Source organism: Lutra lutra, chromosome 5 (assembly GCF_902655055.1).
Source record: "Lutra lutra chromosome 5, mLutLut1.2, whole genome shotgun sequence".
NCBI classification, from domain to species: Eukaryota; Metazoa; Chordata; class Mammalia; order Carnivora; family Mustelidae; genus Lutra; species Lutra lutra.
Genome location: NC_062282.1, coordinates 43,435,715 through 43,454,716, shown reverse-complemented (window position 1 = coordinate 43,454,716; position 19,002 = coordinate 43,435,715). Strand labels below are relative to the sequence as shown.

The 19,002-nt window shown below is 53.4% G+C and overlaps 1 protein-coding gene across 1 annotated transcript in view; it reads left to right on the top strand.

The window, feature by feature from the left end:
• The window catches only part of CCDC69 (coiled-coil domain containing 69), a 39,171-nt gene extending 30,882 nt beyond the window's left edge, over positions 1–8,289 (top strand). The window contains exons 6-9 of the mRNA XM_047729558.1: positions 724–825; positions 1,329–1,448; positions 2,350–2,447; positions 3,187–8,289. Coding sequence (XP_047585514.1) covers positions 724–825; positions 1,329–1,448; positions 2,350–2,447; positions 3,187–3,364 — 498 coding nt within the window. The 3' untranslated portion in view covers positions 3,365–8,289. The remainder of the gene's footprint in view (positions 1–723; positions 826–1,328; positions 1,449–2,349; positions 2,448–3,186) is intronic.
• The last annotated feature ends 10,713 nt before the right edge of the window (positions 8,290–19,002 follow it).

Here is a 19,002-nt window from a genome sequence, read left to right as displayed (position 1 = left end):
CACGGGGAGCTTCGGAAGCACGAAGGAAGGCATCTGAGTCAATTTATCAGGTCACGCCTTCCCAGAGGGATGAAACCTTAGCTGGAACCTGAAGGATGGGTTGGAATTCTTCTGATGAAGAAGGGTAAGAGGAGTGCCCTAGGTAGGAAAAAAAAAAAACCCAGTGTGCTTAAAGACATAGAGAAGAGGGGGAAATGTGATTACCTGTAGAACTGAAAAAAGTTCAAGATCCCCCTGGGATGAAGAGTATGAGTAACCAGGGAACCAAGGCTGGTGAGGAGGCAAAGGCCTGGTGGTGGGGCCCATGAGCCATATGAAAGGTGTGCTCTATCGTGAAGGTATTGGGCAAGGTTAGGATGCCAGAAGCTCTTGGAAGGGGAATGTAGGAGGCAAGAATATACTTGGCAATGGGAGGACAGTCAGGGAAGACTGAGGAAGTGCAGAGTCCAGCTTGGGTGGGCTTTCCATGTCGAGCTAGCACCACCAGCCTGGAACACCCGGACATGGTCCCCAAGCGCACTGGGAGTCCTTAAAGGCTTTATGAGCAGAGATGGGGCTGGTATGTTTCAGGCAGGGGTTGAAGCAAATCAAGCCTGCGTTGGTGGGTAGGGCAGGGTGAAGATGCATGGAAGAACCCAAACCGTGCCCTCTCAGGGATGAGAAGTCCACCTCCAGCCTTTATGAACCAGCCTTTGGCCATCTCCCTCCCACTCCCTTCTCCAGGAGACCATCGATGGACTGTCCTCACAGCTGGAGGTCTTCCAGGCCAAGATGAAGAGGGTAGAAGAGTCCATTTTGAGCCGAGACTATAAGAAGCACATCCAGGCAGGTGGCAGTTAACCTGGCAGTTTTCCTTCTCGAATCTCCAGGGAGGTCAGGGTCTGGGCACTGGGAAAATCCGAGTCCTCTTCAAGGCCAGGACTAGACCTGACACTCTTACTTTCACAAGGGCCTGGAAGAAAGAGGGTCCCCGTGTCATTGAGGGGGAAAATAAGGCTGAGAGAGAAGCATGGGGGGTCGTGATGTGCTTGGGCTCTGGATTTGGAAGGAACTAAGTGCAAAGAGGTAACCTAGCACTTAGCACGAGCAACTTAACCGCTCAGAACTACAGTTCCTCATCTAGGGTGGGAACGGGGCTTGCGGCTGAGGGTGTTATTAAGCTGGAAGGAGACGGAGCATGTTAAGCACTTACCGTGAGCCCCGAGGAAAGGAGGTGACTGGGGAGAGGCAGACAGTGATTTGGAGGCAGAATGGGAGAGTAGCAGGTAGCCCATACCCCTCTCTCCCTGCCTGCTGGTCTGATGAGATGATTCTGCATCCATGTCTAGGATTATGGGAGCCCAAGCCAGTTCTGGGAGCAGGAGCTGGAGAGTTTACACTTTGTCATCGAGATGAAGAACGAGCGTATTCACGAGCTGGACAAGCGGCTGATCCTCATGGAAACAGTGGTCTGTGCCTGGCAGCTGGGGGCGACGCAGCCTCAGGCTTGGCCTCTCTGAGCATTTTCTTTGTAAAGGGTGTGGAGGGAAGGCCCTTTGAGGAGGTTCCAGCATAGGCCACACCCGCGTGGACCTGCCACCCATGCTGGCCCTGGAGACAGCTGAGGCTGGTCTGCGGCCAGTCTGGGTCAAGCACGGGCCCCTTCTCATATGGGCCCTGGGCTTTTCTGGGCTATTCCTGCTGCTCTAACTTGGGTGAGCCCAGGGGTACCCTGGCTAATTGGGAGAGGCTGGCAGGTGTTACGTGCCAGGCAGGGGCTGGGGAAGAAGGCAAGGCTGAACCATCAGACAGAAAGGAGGCCAGAATCATCAAGGACAGGCCTGGGGAGTGATGGGCATTGAGCACACTGATGGCTTTGTCTCCAGGAGAAGGGAGGCCTCGGGAACCTAGGGCGGCATCCAGAGGGAGATTATGTTACTCCAGAAAAAATCTCCCTACTTATGGGTGCCACACAAACTGTATTCTAATCAGACCATCTCAGACACTCCCTGTGAATTTTGTTGAACCATTTTTGTGCACTAGCGTAACAGACACATGTAATTTTATTTATATAGATTATATCCTGACTTCGGAGAACCAAAAATATCCTTTCCCTTATGCACTGATGGAGATGTTAGATGGGAGGGGCTATATTTTTTTGCTACGTCTCACGTGGCAAAATTAAAAACTGGCAGCTCTGTGTTCACTCCTCGGGTGTGTTTTTTAAAGTAATCTTACTGCTTCATAAAATGTAACATCAAGTCCAGACTGAGTCAGTGCTTTCAGTGACCACAGATAAGAGGGAGGTGATAGCATCCGTTGTGCCATGTGAGGTCGGTGGCTTTCTGAGTGCCATCTGATTTGTTACAGAAAGAAAAAAATCTGATGTTGGAGGAAAAAATCTCCACCCTGCAGCAGGAGAACGAGGACCTCCATGTCCGGGCCCGCAACCAGATGGTTATGTCAAGGTAGCTATCCCCTGCCCCCATCTCCCCTTGCCACCATTTGGTCAACATCTCCGGTTGGGAGGGTCTTGGAGAACCTGGGAAATGGACCGACAGGCAGGCCCAGGCCTTTCTGGGGAATGTGGCTCCCTCTTTCCTTGACAGTCAAGAATCCCAGCAGACCAGCTCTGTCCAGAAACCTCGGTCTTAGTGTCCTGATTGATATCTGTCCCCATCCTGGCTGAGTCGTATCCACTGCAGAGCCCAATACAGGAAGAGGGGACAGGAAATGTCTAGCTGGGGTGACCTAAGGAATGAATGAATGAGTATATATGAATGAAGGAACCCATTCTAAAGGCTTGGTAAATGAGAGCCACCATCATGTGTCAGACATAATTCATTGAATTGTTTACATAGTATCTTACTTAAGCCTCATAATTACTCTAAGAGCCTGTCCACCTGTTATCACTCCCATTTTACAGATGAGGAAACTGAAACTTGGCAGGAGTCAAGGACTTGTTCAGGGTTACACAGCTAAGTGGTGGGGCAGATCCGAACCCAGAGCTGACTACCTGTGAGGGCCACTCTGCTCTGTCAAGGGATCCAATGACCTCTTGCGTCCAGAGGGACCACAGGGTGGTGGGGGTCCTGATGCGGGCAGGCGGCCCCTCTGTGGAAGGCCCCCTAGAGGAATGGGCTGGTTGATGCAGCCGCGGCCAGGCTGTTCCCCACTGGCAACACGGGCCTCTGTCTGCACCCACAGACAGCTCTCGGAGGACCTGCTTCTCGCCCGCGAGGCCCTGGAGAAGGAGTCCCAGTTGCGGCAACAGCTCCAGCAGGAGAAGGAGGAGCTGCTGTACCGGGTTCTCGGGACCGACGCCTCCCCTGCCTTCCCCCTGGCCTCTGTCACCCCCACGGAGGTCTCCTTCCTCGCCAGCTAGGGCCCGGGGCCTGGGCCCTCCATGACGCCTGTGGTCACGGCTCCCTCTTGAGGACTTACTGAAGAAGACAGCAGGAGCCTCTCATCTTGTCCCAGGAAGGGCGGAGGGCAGGAGTGAGGTGGGAGCCAGGGTGTGTGCCCAGAGGCCTGGGGGCCTGGGCCATGCAGGATCACCCATGGGGTGATGGAAGGCCCCAGATGTGCCTTCCCTGGAGTTGGCCCGGGGAACAAGCAAAAGGAGTCCTTCCGTCCCTCCCTATTCTCTCTGTTCAAATCAGGGAAGTCCTGACCTTTTTCCAGGGGCAATGCGGCTGAGGTCATCTGACAGAGACAAGCCCCCTGGTCCTGACTTGGTAGCTTTCCCCAGATGTTCTCGCCTCTGCTCAGACCCTCCCTTAGCCTCAGTTTACCTGTCCTCTAAAACAGGCAGGGGAACTGAACGAATGATACTTGAGTCTCTACAATGTCCTATTCTAGGTTTGTTTGAAGGACAGACAGGGGGCTGGGGACAGGGGAGGAAGTGGGCCAGACCCTGGGAATTAACAGGGAAAGGTGGGGAGCTGGAAAGGGGGCTGCTGGAGGCCCATCGGGCTGGCGGTGCCAGGGCCCGAACCAGCCAAAGCAGGGGCTAGACATGACCTGGGGTATGCCACTGCTTCTGGTCCCAGAGTCTGGTCAGCCCAGGGGATAAGCCAGATATCCTCCTCCCTGACCAGGCAAGGCTCACTCCCTCAGCCCTCCAGGTCTTTCTGTCTCAGAGCCACCTCGTGGGTCTGGAGACACCTAGCTGCCAGAGCTAGAACCTCATCCCTGTAGAGATGAGGAAACCACGGTGGGGAGTGGAGCCCACAAAGCCAGGACCAGGACCTCAGCTGTCATCCCGCTCTTAGCTCGCTGTGCTTGTTTTTCTCCTCGGGCTCTGGAAAAATCAGATGTGTGACTTACCTTCCTCTACCTGCCCACCCCACAACTTCTGGTTTCTCTCTTCCTCCTGCTCCCTACCTTTACTCCCTCTACCACGCCTGATGCCAGGTGCCAGGACCCCAGATCCTGGCCCTCAGCTTCCCCATTAGTGCAGAGGGGTGGCTGGAGAAACCAGCCTTGGCAGGCCTGTGCAGCCCAGACTGTCTGTGGATTTAATATTCTTCTCAGGAAGCTTCAGGTCAGCTGGACACTGTAGAGAGAACCCCTCCCCTGCACAGAGCATTTTAATTCAATGTTCTCACATACACTCCCTCCTGTCAGCTACCTAAGATTCTTGAAGCCAGTTCTCATCCCTCTTCAGCAGCAGAGCAAACTAAGAATCACAGGAGCTGGAGGGCCTTCCCTGAGATTCCCTGGCTCCAGCCCCAGACCCCAGGCCAGCAAGTAAGAAAGGCCAGTCCAGTAGAACTGAAGTCAGCTCCATCAACCCAGACCTGGTCTTCAGCCATTTTTTGTTCTGGAATTCAGATGTGACTCTCTTTCTCCATTTCTCCCCTAGTAGGGCTAAGGGAGCGCTGAGCTGCTTCTCTGGCTGTGGGCAAACAGGTTATATATCTGGGAGCCTTGGGAACAGCTCTGGAGTGAAGTACACATGTACTTCATGCATCTTTCCCCAAAGTTTGTCTGGGATACGCTAATTCATTGCACATTAATAGGCATGACCAAGAAAAGAATTGATAGCCAAGTAACCTGAGAAACTCTAGATTCCGTTAAGTTAAACAGATCTGCAAAGTGCAGGACTTCTCAGAACCCTTAATGCGCTAATGTGAACTGCAAATTTCCAAAAGGAAGCAGAGTATCCAGCATTTTCTAAACTCCTTTGACCAACGTCCTACCCCAACCTAAGCACTTCAGGCTGCAGAATGCACTTTAGAAAGCATTGTTTTAATTGAGAAGCGCTAGGCTGGAGAAGGGGCAAGTTGTGGGGAGCAGGGCTTCCCTCCTGTAGCCTATGGCGGAGGCAGGGAGATGAACTGTGGTCACACCCTCACCCTGGGGAGACAAGCCGCGGGAACCATGGCATTGTGTTTATTTGGCCCCTGTGTTTTCCTGAGAGAGGAGGGGACTCCTCACTGAGGAACCAGGGTCCATTGAGCAATAGGTCCTCGGCCTGAGTGACTTGCCAGTGGCTCTGGGCTCCCTTCTGGGGTACTGGTACCCCACTGGCCCTAGCTCTGCCCAGCCTTGGAGTGGGGGCTGATGTTGGAGGGAAGGCTGGCCGTCAGAACAGCTCAGGGCTTGGAGGGAGGCTGTGAGGTTGATGGAAGGCGTGGAAACAGTGATGTGCGGGCAGAGTATAAGGTGTGAGTGCAAAGGTTCTTTTTGCACTCTTTTGGGAGTAACAACTCCTTGGCATCAAAAACACCAAGGTTCACATAGTTACCTACCCCTGTTTGGGCCCATTGCTCCACACCAGCATGCCTGCAGCTAGGGAAGGAGCTAGGAAGCAGCAGGGGAGACGTGAGGGCTTCTGGTCACATGGATACAGATGGTGGCAGTCCCCGTGCCCTGAAGGTTGGTGGGCTGGCAGGAGTAGATGCCTGGGTCCCCAGCCCAGGGCCTGTTCCACATACAGGGTGCTGCCTGCCTCCTGCCACACCCGGCTCTCTCGGCAAACGACACTGGCCTACTCCCTGATGTCGGGGGTCAGCCCAACTGCCGGGACAAAAAAAATGACTGTTCATCAGCCAGCCCAGGTGTCCGGCTCAGGCACCAGCAGGCAAGTGAGAGACACTGTGTGTTCCTTCAGGGACAGGGACTCATCCAATCCACACACGCAGATCAGAGCACCTGAAAGAAAAGGTTCTTTGTGGCAAATGTGAGCTTCTCGAGTCCCTGGGGACAAGCTAGGATCTCCTCTCCAACTCAAGGAGATGCAGGAAGTAGCTTGGCTGGGAGCAACAACCCCTCATCCCCCGGTAAGGCACTCTGGGTTTGTGTGGTTGTTAATGGTTGCTACCTCCCCAAGGGGGAAGGGTTCTATTATGAAAATTGTTTGGGAAACACTGAGTCAAGCATATTAAATTGGAAAGACTCAGACCACTGAGTCTGTCACATGTGCGTGTGAGTTGTGAGTCTCCAAGGTAAGAGAGAAAAAAAACCTTTTTTGGGGTTTGAGGCTGGACTTTTTGGTATCCAAGGAACATATCTGGGGAAGGACTAGTACAGCAAAGCCATGTCTCCCAACCATCTGTGCATTCTTTTCCCCTGTTGGGTCTCAGTTTCCATTTTGGACAAGTGGGAGAATGATCCCCCACTCTTTCCCTCCTAAGGCCTCTGGAGAGCTCACCTTCACCGTGTCTTTGTTGGTCCAGCCCTCCCTCCAAGGCTCAGGTTGAATTTCATCTCTTCTAAGAAGCCCTTTTAAGGATTCTTGAAGTTGTCGGTGCTGGTTGAACTACTGTGTGACCCAGTTGCTCTCCAGATGTTTGAGGGTTATGGGGGTACGGTCTTTTAGAGGAAGGAACATCACTGCCACCTGTCCAACAACACCTTAGGAGGGTCTGACCCACGGCAGGTGCCCGGGGAACAGTTGCTAAAGGATTTCATCCATCTCTTATTACACACACAGAGCATAAGGCCCGAGCACTTGCCCCAGCCCCGTGTTCATGCCATTTGGGCCAGTCTGATCTCAGCTTGAATGTCACCTCAGAGAAGACTCCCTGACCACTCTGTCTTAAGAAGCTCCTATGACGTTGCCCTGATGTATCCTTGATACATCAGGGATGTTTAGTCTTCTCTCCATGATCATGGTCATTTCCCACTTCTTCCTCCCCAGGTAGACTGTATGCTTGCAGATAGCAGATGCCAGAGCCTTTTGTGCCTCATCCTTGTGGTCTCTGCACGAACTACAGTGTCTGGAATATGGTGGCTGCTCAGTAATTATTATTAGACAAATTAACAAAGGAACACATTATACATTTTATACAATAAACAAGGACACTGAGGCCCAAGGTCACTCAGAGTAGCAGTCCAGCAGTGGTTCCACTTGGACATGATCACTCCCGACCCTCACTCTCGTGCTCTTGGCCAATACACCATCACCACAGACACACATCTGCAGCCTTTTTTTCCTCTCTGCCCTGGATATTCCCCCAGACAAAGCCCACAGCAATTTCCGGCTCACCCAGAGACATACAGGTCACACTGAAGTTCTCTCCCAGTTGGACTGATGTTGCTGAAGCTTGGACGGTGGTGTGGGGGAGGAAGATGGGTGTGCTATGGAGAAGATGGGAGAGAAATGGGGACAAACCTGTTGAACTGATTGTTAGAACGACTGAATGAAATGAATGGGTGGAATGGTTGTGTTCATAGAGGATGAATGGTTGGGTTGGTTGAATTGATAGATGATGGGTAGCTGATGGAACAGGTCATCTGATGGATGATGGGTGAATAGGGTGATGGATTTGAAGGGAGACGGGTGAATGGAATGGTGTGGCATGACTGAGAATGAGTGGATAGACAGCCTTCTGGATGCAAGTTTGTTCAATAGCTGATTGGCTTGCTGGCTGGACAAGACAGTTGACTACATGGGGGTGTTGTTGAAAGTTGATCAGTTGTTTAGAGTTCCATAATCCAAAGAACCCAAATCTGAGGTCCCTAAAGGAGGCATCTCTCCCCATATCCTCCCTTGCCCTGCCCACCCAGGCCCTAGGACCGTGCACAGTTGGTGTAGATCAGCATCTACTTGGTAGAGATTTGTCTCAAGCCACTGAAGCAGCCAAGCAGAAGAGGGAGCCAGCCGAGGAAGCTAGGGGCCAGTGGATGGTGAAGCCCTTCTTCACATCAAAGGAGATGTCAATCCCATCCCATCCACTGGGACTTCCTCCAGTGGGAACTGCTGAGGCAGTGTCCCCTGGGCCAGAGTGTAGGTCACCTGGAACGGAAGCAGGACTGGCTGATGGCTGCACAATTGTACCACCTCATAATAATCCTTGGAGGGGAGGGGAACAAAGAGGTGCTCTGGGTCTGGGAAGGAAAGAGGGAGGAAGAAGAATGAGCTTGATCTAGACAAGTTGTTTAATGGGGCTCCATGACCCACCAGCATGAAGTCCCTCAAGGGCAGGCCAGAATCACCTCGAAAGGCTGGCCAACACTTTCCTCTACTCACCCCCCTGGGGAGCCGGCCTCAGGGCTAGCAGATCGGGCCTGCCATGCCCCTAGGCCCAACCCTAGGTTGGGTTTTCAGGCTTCAGCCCCAGAGGCCTGGCCTGCAAGCGCTCCAGATTGGGGACCCCTGAGCAACACCCCAGGACTCTGACTGCCACCCAAGAGGAATTCGCACCATTTGGAGCTGCGCAAAACCCTCAGAGTGGGAGAAACTGGCATGCCCCGCTGAGGCCACCCCCACATTTGGTGCCCTCCCCAGCCACAAAGCTGGAGCCTGATGCCCCGTCTCACCACTGTCCTCCACTCAGCCCCTTGGGGAACCCGCCTCAGCACCAGCCCATTGGTGCTGCCATGCCCCTAGCCCCTAAGCCTAACTCTAGGCTAGGTTTCTGGCTTCCATCCCCAGAGACCTGGCACCCAAGCCCTCCAAATTGAAGACCACTGAGCCACACCCCAGGACTCCACCTGCCACCCAGGAGAAATCCATGCCATTTGGAGCTGTGCAAAACTCTCAGAGCGGGAGAAAACTGCATGATCCCCCCTCCCCCACCACGAGGCATCCCTCACCTTCAGCGCCCCACCGGGCCACAAACACGGAGGCTGACACTCAGTTGAACCCCCTCCCTCCACACTGCCTTCAGAAATCTCCCCTGGGCGGGGGCCCTTGGATAAGCCACGGGGACCCAGCCCGTGTTACCGGATGGTGGCGATGTGCACCTAGCAAGAAAGCACTCTAGACCGTGGCACCAGCACGGCCTGAATCGCTGCGCAACGCCGGCCAGTTCTCCGGGGCTTTCTGCCCAGATCGATGTCGATTTAGGCTTAGGGTTAGGGCTTAGGGGCATGACAGGCCCGATTTGCTGGTGCTGAAGTGGAATGGCGGGGGGGGGCTGAGTTGTCCGGCAGCGCACCAGAATCTGGGCTTGGGGCGGGGGCGGGTGGGGGGCGCTGATTGTGGAGGTGGCTTTAGGGGAGCATGCAGGTTTCTTCCTCTCTGAGGGTTCTGCGCAGCTCCAAAAGGCACGGTTTCCTCCCCCGTGGCAGGCAGAGTCCTGGGGTGTCGCTCAGGGGTCCTTAATCTGGGAGCATGGGGGCCAGGCCTCTTGGGATGGAAGCCTGAAAACCCAAACTAGGGTTAGGGTTAAGGCCTAGGGGCATGGCAGATCCGATCTGCCGGTGCTGAGGCAGGCTCCATGGTGGGCTGAGTTGAGGGCCGGTGTCATGTGGCACAACAGACTCTGAGTTTGTGTCCAGGGGGACAACTGAAGCTGGGGGTGCCTCAGGCGTCAGGCAGATTATGCTTCAAGTTTCTGCCCAACTCCAAATGGCACCGTTTCACTCTAGGTGGCAGGTGGAGTCCCAGGGGGAGTCTCACGGGTCCCCAACCTGGCAGACTTGGGGGCCAGGCCCCTGGGCATGGAAGCCTGTACATCCCACCTAGGGTTAGGGTTAGGGACTAGGGGCATGGCAGGCCGGATCTGCTGGCCCTGAGGCAGGCTCCTCCCGGGCCTGAGTTGTGGGCATGCATCCAGCGATGCACCAGATCCTGATTTGTGGCCAGGGGGCCATCAATGGTGGGGGTGGCTTCAGGGGGGCATGCAAGTTTCTCCCTCTCTGAGGGTTCTGCGCAGTTCCAAATGGCATCATTTTGCCCTAGGCGGCTGTCGGAGTTCTGGTGTGAGTCTTAGGGGTCCCCAATCTGGCAGGCTTGGGGCCACGTCTCTGGGAATGGAAGCCTGGCCACCACAGCTAAGGTTATGATTAAGGCCTATTGACATGGCAAGCCCGATCTGCCAGCACTGAGGCTGAATTCAGCCCTCGGGGCTGAATCAAGGACGTGGGTCCGGAAGCTCTTCATGCTCTGAGTTTGTAGTCAGTGGAGAATGCCGAATGTGGGGGTGGCCTCAGGGAGGCATGAGGGTTTCTCCCATGAGAGTTCTGAACAGCCCCAACCAGCATGGTTTCCTCCTAGGTGGCAGGCGGACTCCTAGGGTGTGGCTCCAGCATCCCTAATCAGGAGGGTTTGAGGGACAGGCCCTTGGAGACTGAAGCCTGGAAACCCAACCAAGAGTTAGGCAGAGGGCCCAGGGGCATGGCAGGCCCGATCCGCCAGTGCTGGGGTGGGCACCCCAGGGGGGTGAGTAGCAGGAGGTGTTGGCTTCACGTGCACCTGGCTTGGAGAGGGCTTCTTCACAGGGTTCAGGCGGCGTCCACTCAAGACCCTGGGCCAGGCACAGGCAGCGACCCTGCGGGCCTGCACTGACAGAAGCAAGTTTGCGGGGCGGGGGGGAGTTCTGGCCAATTCTCACGAGCTTTCTGCCCAAATCGATATCATTTGAGCAGAAAGCTCGTGAGAATTGGCCGGCGTGTGGCAGCGATCGGGCCCATGCTGGCGCCCGCAGTTAGAGCGCTTTCTCACTAGGTCATGTTGCGGGCGTCAGGGAACACGCGCCGGGCCCACGCAGCTCCCCTGAGGGCCCCTGCACAGGGGAGCTTTCTGGGGACAGAGTTGAGGGAGGGGCTCCGGCTGACAGCTTCCATGTTTGCAGCCCGGTGGGGTGCTGAAGGTGGGGGTGGCTTCAAGGGGAGCATGCAGGTCTCTCCCCATCTGAGGGTTTGGCGCAGCTCCAGATGGCACAGGTTCCTCCTCAGTGGTAGGCGGGGTTCTGGGGTGTGGCTCAATCTGGTCCCTAGACCCTAAGTTCTGGGGTACCCAGTCTGGAGGGCTTGGGGGCCAGGTCTCTGGGGACAGAATCTTGAAAACCCAACCTAGGCTTAGGATTAGGGCCTAGGGCCTTGGCAGGCCACATCTGCCAGCGGTGATGCTGTATTACTGGGGGGCTGAGTCAAGGACAGTGGTCAGGTGGCATGTCAGGTTTTGTGTCCGGGGGGCCGCCGGATGTGGGGTGGCCTCAGTGAGGCATGCGGTTTCTCCCACTCTGAGGGTTTTGCACAGCTTGGAATGGCACAGTTTCCTCCTGGGTGGCAGGCAGAGTCCTGGTGTGCGGCTCAGGGGTCCCCAATCTAGAGGGCTTGGGATGGTCTTGGGAGGTCTCTGGGATGGAAGCATGAAAACCCAACCTAGGGTTTGGGTTAGGGCCTAGGGGCAGGGCGGGCCTGATCTGCCAGTGCTGAGGAGGGCTCCCCAGGGGGCTGAGTTGGGATGGGCATCAGGGAGCAAGGTCAGGCTGTAAGTTTGTGGCCAGGGAGGGCCGTCGACAGTAAGGGTGGTCTCAGGGAGACATGTGGGTTTGTTCCATTCTGAGGGTTCTGCGCAGCTCGGAACGGTACGGTTTCCTCCTGGGTGGCAGGTGGAGTCCTGGAGTGTGGCTCAGACGTCCCCAATCTGGAGGAACAGTGCCAGTGTGGCTTTAGACCTGTGGAGGCATTGGGAGCTGCTTTAGGAGTCTTTGGAAGACCGGGCAGTGCCGGTTCACGCCACTGGAGGGAGTGGTGAGCTGTGGTGCGGGAGTCCCTGGAAGGCATGGGAATGCCGCTTGCCACCACTGGAGGCAGTGGCGAGCTGCAGTGGGATACACGGGAAGAGGGGTCAGGGCAGCCTATTGGCTCTGAGTGCAGTGGTGAGGTGCTGGGTGAGAGACCCTGAAAGGTGAGGCTCTGCCGCTTGTTTTTACAGGAGGGAGTGATGAGCTGTATAGTCTCTGTTTCTCCAGGCTCAGGAATGGTGGTAGCAATTCCTGGAGCCGGGCCCCCACTCAGCATTGTGCCCCATTTTCCCATGTTTGCTGGCAATGTGCTGTCAGGATGGTTCAGGATGGTCCTCCCGATGGGGGTCTGGAGCCGGAGGGAAACCAAACCCAGCTCATGGTGCATTTGGAACCAAAGAGTTGAGTGTTTGGAAGAGTATATTTGCTTCTCCAAAAAGGACAAAGGCATCGGTCAGCTTTAGAAGGAAGTTAATTACCACTTAAGAAACAAGCATGTGTCTCTCCTTCTCCCAGGAATCAGAGCAGGTGTGCGGGCTGTAGGTGAGAGGTGCCTGCTTATCCCCGCCTGACAACCCTTCTTCACTCTGGCTCCACGAGATCTGAAGTTTGGAAATCAGCATCTGAGTCAGTCATGCAGCTTTTCCCAGGACGTCTGCGTTCAGAGAAAACAGCAGGCCCATTAGGCGCAATGTCACATCCATGCCAGGATGGGAAGTAAAAGTTCTCTTTCACCCCAAACCTCCTGGGCTTTTTTCTGGTCTCCAGTGGAGCCACAAAGTCACACTGAAGCAGATGTCAGCCATCTAGAGTGGGGGCCAGAGTTCCCAAGTTTCCCTGCAGGGAGCCCATGGCAGGGGATCCCATTTTCTCTGTTCATTTCTCGCTTACAAAGGTATGTGGAACATCTCTTTCCTAGGCAATCCCTTGGATTCGAAAGGGAACATGATATGGACTCGGTGTGTGTTTTGAACGTATATGTGTTCCTTCATCTAACAGTGTTTATTTCACTGGGCCTAGGCTGTGGTGGAATGGCCAGCATCTAGAGTGAGGTGGCTGTTTGTAGTCAGATAGAGACTTGGATGATGGCTTCTCCTTTGTCAAAGGTGATGTATCCAAATTGATTCATCTTTTCATCCAAAGAGTTCCAATGAGGGCAGAGGGAAAATTCAAAATGACTTCAAGGAGCCTTGGACGATTTAAAAGGGAACCTTGACTTTCTAGTTTCACTCAGTGGACCATCTAGAGAGTTGGACATGCCGTATTTTCTCTACAGTTTCATGGGTGGTGAAGTCTGAAGGAGAGTCTTTGGGACTTCCCTGGATAGAGGCATCCTGGCGCCTTCAAGGGGCTTGGCATCAGGAATGCTGCGGTGAATTTCTGTGGCTGCTTGCCCGATGCTGGGTGAGTCAGGTTATCCCACAGATTTTCCATTTCCTCCTTAGGAAATTGCTAGCAGGTAATATTCTGCTCAAAGCAGAACCCACCTGCACTGTCGATGGGCATGCGGGCTGTTGCAGCCGCTCTGGAAAAGAGTCTGGTGGTTCCTCCAAAAGCTAAAAACTGAACAACCCTAGGATCCAACAATTGCCCTCCTAGGTATTTCCCCAAAGGGCACAAAAATGCACATTCAAAGGGGTACAAGCACCATAATATTTACAGCAGCATTATCAACCAGAGCGAAACTACGGAGGGAGTCCCAATGTCCAGTCTCTCTCTCTCTCTCTCTCTCTCTCTCTATATATATATATATATATATATATATATATATATATAAAATCTCCCACATCTTCTGCATGGAATCAGAGTCAGCTTCTACAAGAATGAAATCTTACCATCTGCAAGGATGTGGATGGATCTAGGATGGATTAAGCTCAGCAAAGTCGGTAGGATAAGACCAATATCCTATGACTTGACTCCTTTGGAATTTCAGAAAGAAAACAGATGAACAGAGTGAGGGGAGAAGGATAGGCCAATGAGGAAACAGACTCAACCTTAGAGCACAAACCGAGGGTTGCTAGAGGGCTCCCCCAAGGGCCTCCATGCAGGGGAGCTTTCCGGGGACAGAGTTGAGGGAGGGGGTCTGGCTGAGTGTCGGCCTGCGTGTTTGTGGCCCGGTGCAGCATTGAAGTTGGGGGTGGCCTCAGGTGGGGCATGCAGTTTCTCCCGCTCTGAGGGTTTTGTGCAGCTCCTAACAGCACAGTTTCCGCCTGGGTGGCAGGCGGTGTCCTGGGTTTTGGCTCAGGGATCCCCAATCTGGAGGGCTTGGGGGCCAGGCCTCTGGGGATAGAAGCCTGAAAACCCAACCTATGGATAGGGTTAGGGCCCAGGGACATGGCAGGCCCGATCTGCCAGCGCTGAGGCGGGTCTGCAGGGGTCTGAGTCAAGGATGGGGGTCAGGTGGTGTGTCAGGCCCCAGGTATCATGGCCGGGGGGCGGGGGGGGGGAGGGCACCGGAGGTGGGGGTGGCCTCCGGGAGGTATGCGGGTTTCTCCCAGTCTGAGTATTCTGCGCAGCTCTGAATGGCACAGTTTCCTCCAGGATGGCAGGTGGAATCCTAGGGTGTGGCTCCAGGGTCCACAATCTGATGGGCTTGGAGGACACATCTCAGGAGGCCTGCCACCCAGGAGGAAACTGTGCCTTTAGGAGCTACCCAAAACCCTAAGAGTGGGAAAAACCTGCTTGCCCCCACTGAGGCCACCCCCACCATCGGCACCCCAGCGGGCTGCAAACACAGACTGATATTCAGACAGACCCCCTCCCTCAACTCTGCCCCAGGAAAGCTCCCCTGCATGGGGACCCTCGAGGGAGCCTCAAGGGCCAGGCCCTTATTCCCGGATGGCCACGACACACACCTAGCAATAAAGTGCTCTAGACCATAATATTGATTTGGGCAGAAAGCTTGTGAGAATTGGCTGGAAAACCACCGGCAAATTCTTTTTTGGCAGTGCTGGCCCACAGGGCCGCCTGATCCTGGCCCCGGGGTCCCAAGTTGTCTCGGTGGAACCCTGGGAGAAAGCCCTCTCTGAGCCAGACACACGTGAGGCCAATGCCTCCTGCTACTCAGCGCCCTGGGGTGCACACAGGCCTGCTATGCCCCTAGGCCCTTGGCCTAACCCTCGGTTGGGTTTTCAGGCTTCTGTGCCCAGGGGCCTGTCCCCCGAGCCCTCCAGATTGGGGAAACCTGAGCCATAGGCAGGACTCTGCCTGCCACCCAGGAGGAAACTGTGCCCTTGAGAGCTGTGGGAAACACTCAGAGCGGGAGAAAGCTGCACGCCCACCTCAGGCCACCCTCACCTTTGGCGCCCCCTGCTGCCAAAAAAAGCCCAAGCCCTACACGCTATTTCACACACACACCCCCAATCTGCCCCCAGGGAGCTTTCTTCTGCGGGGGCCCTCAGGGAGAGGCCTCCTGGGATGTGGCTCAGGGGGCCCCAATATGGAGGGCTTGGGGGCCAGGTCCCTGGGGACAGAAGCCTGAAAACCCAACCTAGGGTTAGGGCCTAGGGGCATGGAAGACCCAATCTGCTGGCACTGAGTCAGGATCCTGGGGGTGGGGGGGCTAAGTCAAAGATGGGGGTCAGGTGGCATGTCAGATTCTGGGATTTGTGGCCAGGGAGGCCGCTGGAGGTGGCGGTGGCCTCAGGTAGGCACGAGGGTTTCTCCTGGTCTGAGGGTTCTGTGCAGCTCCGAACAGCATGGATTCCTCCAGGGAGGGCAGGCAGAATCGTAGGGTATGGCTCTGGGGTCCCCAGTCTGGAGGGCTTGGGGCACAGGCCCCTGGGGATGGAAGCTTGAAAACACAACCAAGGGTTAGGCCGAGGGCCAAGGACATGGCAGGCCCCATCCGCCAGCACCAGGGTAGGCATCCCAGGGGGCTGAGTAGTGGGAGGTATTGGCCTCGTGTGTGCCTGGCTTGTAGATGACTTTCTTGCAGGGTTCAGGCCGGGACCACTTGGAAACCCGGGCCAGTCCCATGCGGTGGCACTGCATGCCCAAACCCCTGGATGCAAGTTTACCGATTTCCGGCCAATTCTCAGGAGCTTTCTGCCCAAATCCACATTGATTTGGGCAGAAAGCTTGTGAGAATTGGCTGGCACTGGGTGGCGATTTGTGGCACACTGGCGCCCGAGGTCTAGAGGGCTTTCTTGCTAGGTGTGTGTCGCAGCCATCCAGGATCACGGGCCAGTCTCACACGACTCCCCCAAGGGTCCCCGCACGGGGGAGCTTTCCCACAGCAGAGTTGAGGGATGGGAGCTGGCTGAGCGCCAGCCTCCATGTTTGCAGCCTGCTGGGCACCGAAGGTAGGGTTGGCCTCAGCGGGGGGCATGCAGGTTTCTCCTGCTCTGAGGGTTTTGCACAGATCAGAATGGCACGATTTCCTCCTGGGTGGCAGGCAGAGTCCTAGGGTGTCGCTCAGGGGTCCCCAATCTGGAGGGCTTGGGGGACAGGCCCCTGCAGGTTAGGTAGTGAAGGTGGCCAGAGTGGATAGAAGTTTGGTTACATTGTGTCAAGTCTGTTGATTGGGCAAATAAGTCAATACATTGGGAATAGTTGGATTTACACTTTGGTAATGCACTAACAAAGGATTCACAATCATGGCAAAGTCCAGTTTGAAACTTGAGATTTGGGTTTGGAATTTAAAATACGGGTACGAACTCTTATCATCTTTTTAAATATGCAACTTAATCCCAATTATTCATGGATTACATGTTTCAGGATTCGTTTGCTTGCAAGAATTTATTTGTAACCCCCAAATCAACCTAGTCTTTTCATAGTTAATTGCAGACATGAATAGAGTCATAAAAAAAATCAGAGTTTCTAACCTGCATGTTGCCAACTGAGGGCGAACAAAGCAATGCTCTGCTTTTTGTTTAAATGACCACAGTGTGAACAAAAAAAAATTTTTTCAGTCTGCTTAGTGCCATAGTTTTCACATTTCTGTACTTGGAGAGGGGGGCAGATTTTGGTGTTTAAAATGGCTCCCGAAGCATGGTGCTGAAGGTCTGTCTAGTGTTCTTTTTTTAGTTTTAATTAATTAACTTATTAATTCATTTATTTTTACTTAAGAGAGCAAGGGAAAGGGGGTGAGCGAGGGAGAGAGAGAATCTTAAGCAGGCTGCACACCCAGCATAAAACCTGAGGCAGGGCTTGATCTCACAACCCTGAGATCATGACTTAAGCCAAAATCAAGAGTTGGTCCCTTAACCGAATGAGCCACCCAGGTGCCCTCCATTGCCGCTTCCTGATGGTGCAAGGGAGAAGAACGAGGCACAAACAAGTCAGCTGCAAGAGAAAGGGAGCGGGGACAACAGTAGAAAAGACTGTTGTCCCGAACAACTCCTCAGTCCCGCTTTTATTAGATATAGACAGTAATCCACAGAAGAGCCAAAGAAGGCCAAACATTAGTCATGTGCCTTGTAGATAAACAAGAAGGAGGGCAAAATACTGGACAAGCCATATAAAGTTTATACTTGAACAAGCACATTCAAAGGACTTATTTAACTAGCCACAGGCGCACTGGGGGCTGGGTGGGGGGATGGGGAGATAACGATAACGGAAAAATGAAACCGGCGGCGTTCAGCCCTGAGCGGGCCGGGCATTCCCAGCTGCTCGGCTTCAAGGCCGTATACCATCCTCTCCCCCAGAGACCTGTTGCCAGTATGTGTTTTTCTTTTTTCTTTTTTTTTTTTTTAAAGATTTTATTTATTTATTTGACAGAGAGAGATCACAAGTAGACGGAGAGGCAGGCAGAGAGAGAGAGAGAGGGAAGCAGGCTTCTTGCTGAGCAGAGAGCCCGATGTGGGACTCGATCCCAGGACCCTGAGATCATGACCTGAGCCGAAGGCAGCGGCTTAACCCACTGAGCCACCCAGGCGCCCCCAGTATGTGTTTTTCTTAAGGCTGTATCTAAACGTGCTTGGTAACTAGTAAAATTTCCCATGGGTTATATGTTAAGTAATACATTGTCCTGAGGGATAGTTGCATCTCCCTCTTTTTGTTTGTGCGGAAGAAGAAAAGTCAATTTTGTAACTTCTTGATCCATCGATCGTTGGAAGGATTTTTGCGTGCATCCGAGGACGAAGCATAAAAAGAATAATAGAAATAGAAAGAATAGCAATAGAAAGAATAATCATTCCACCTGTAATGCCAAGACCAGTTTGTTTGATCCAAGTAAAAGGGTTTAAATTAAATAGAATATCGTTATTCCTTTGAGCAAAACTCACTCCTGTAACTGATTGTAATGATGAATGAGTAGTGCTTTGAATAGTATCTTTTTTTTTAACGATTTTATTTATTTATGTGACAGACAGAGATCACAAGTAGGCAGAGAGGCAGGCAGAGAGAGAGGAAGGGAAGCAGGCTCCCTGCTGAGCAAAGAGCCCGATGCGGGACTCGATCCCAGGACCCCAGGATCATGACCTGAGCCAAAGGCAGAGGCTTTAACCCACTGAGCCACCCAGGTGCCCCTTGAATAGTATCTTGAAGTTGTTTAATATCTAAAGTTAGATTATCACCATAATGATTAGTAATATGACAGCAAATTTTGTTCCATGATATTTCTGATTCATTATAGACATGGGGAGTAACACAGAAGGAAGAAACATTCCAGTCACATAAAATGTGAAGCCTAATCTTTATATTTTGATGATCGTCTCTTATATATATCATGGCTGCTTCTAAATCAGAGATACTTTTATCTAATTTTTGATCTATGATCGTTTGTTGATTCCAAGCTTTGCTAGCATTCTCCTGCCATTTCTGTACAAATAGTGTGGTTTGTACAGTTTGATGCAAGGCTATTCCTGTAGTGGTAGCTGTAGCAGTAATGGCTATAATTCCTATAATAGCTGCTATAAGCAACCTAAGAAATCTTTTTTTTTTTTTTAAAGATTTTTTTTTTTATTTATTTATTTGACAGAGAGAGATCACAAGCAGGCAGAGAGGCAGGCAGAGAGAGGAGGAAGCAGGCTCCCTGCTGAGCAGAGAGCCCGATGCGGGGCTCGATCCCAGGACCCTGAGATCATGACCTGAGCCGAAGGCAGCGGCTTAACCCACTGAGCCACCCAGGCGCCCCTAAGAAATCTTTTGTTCTATG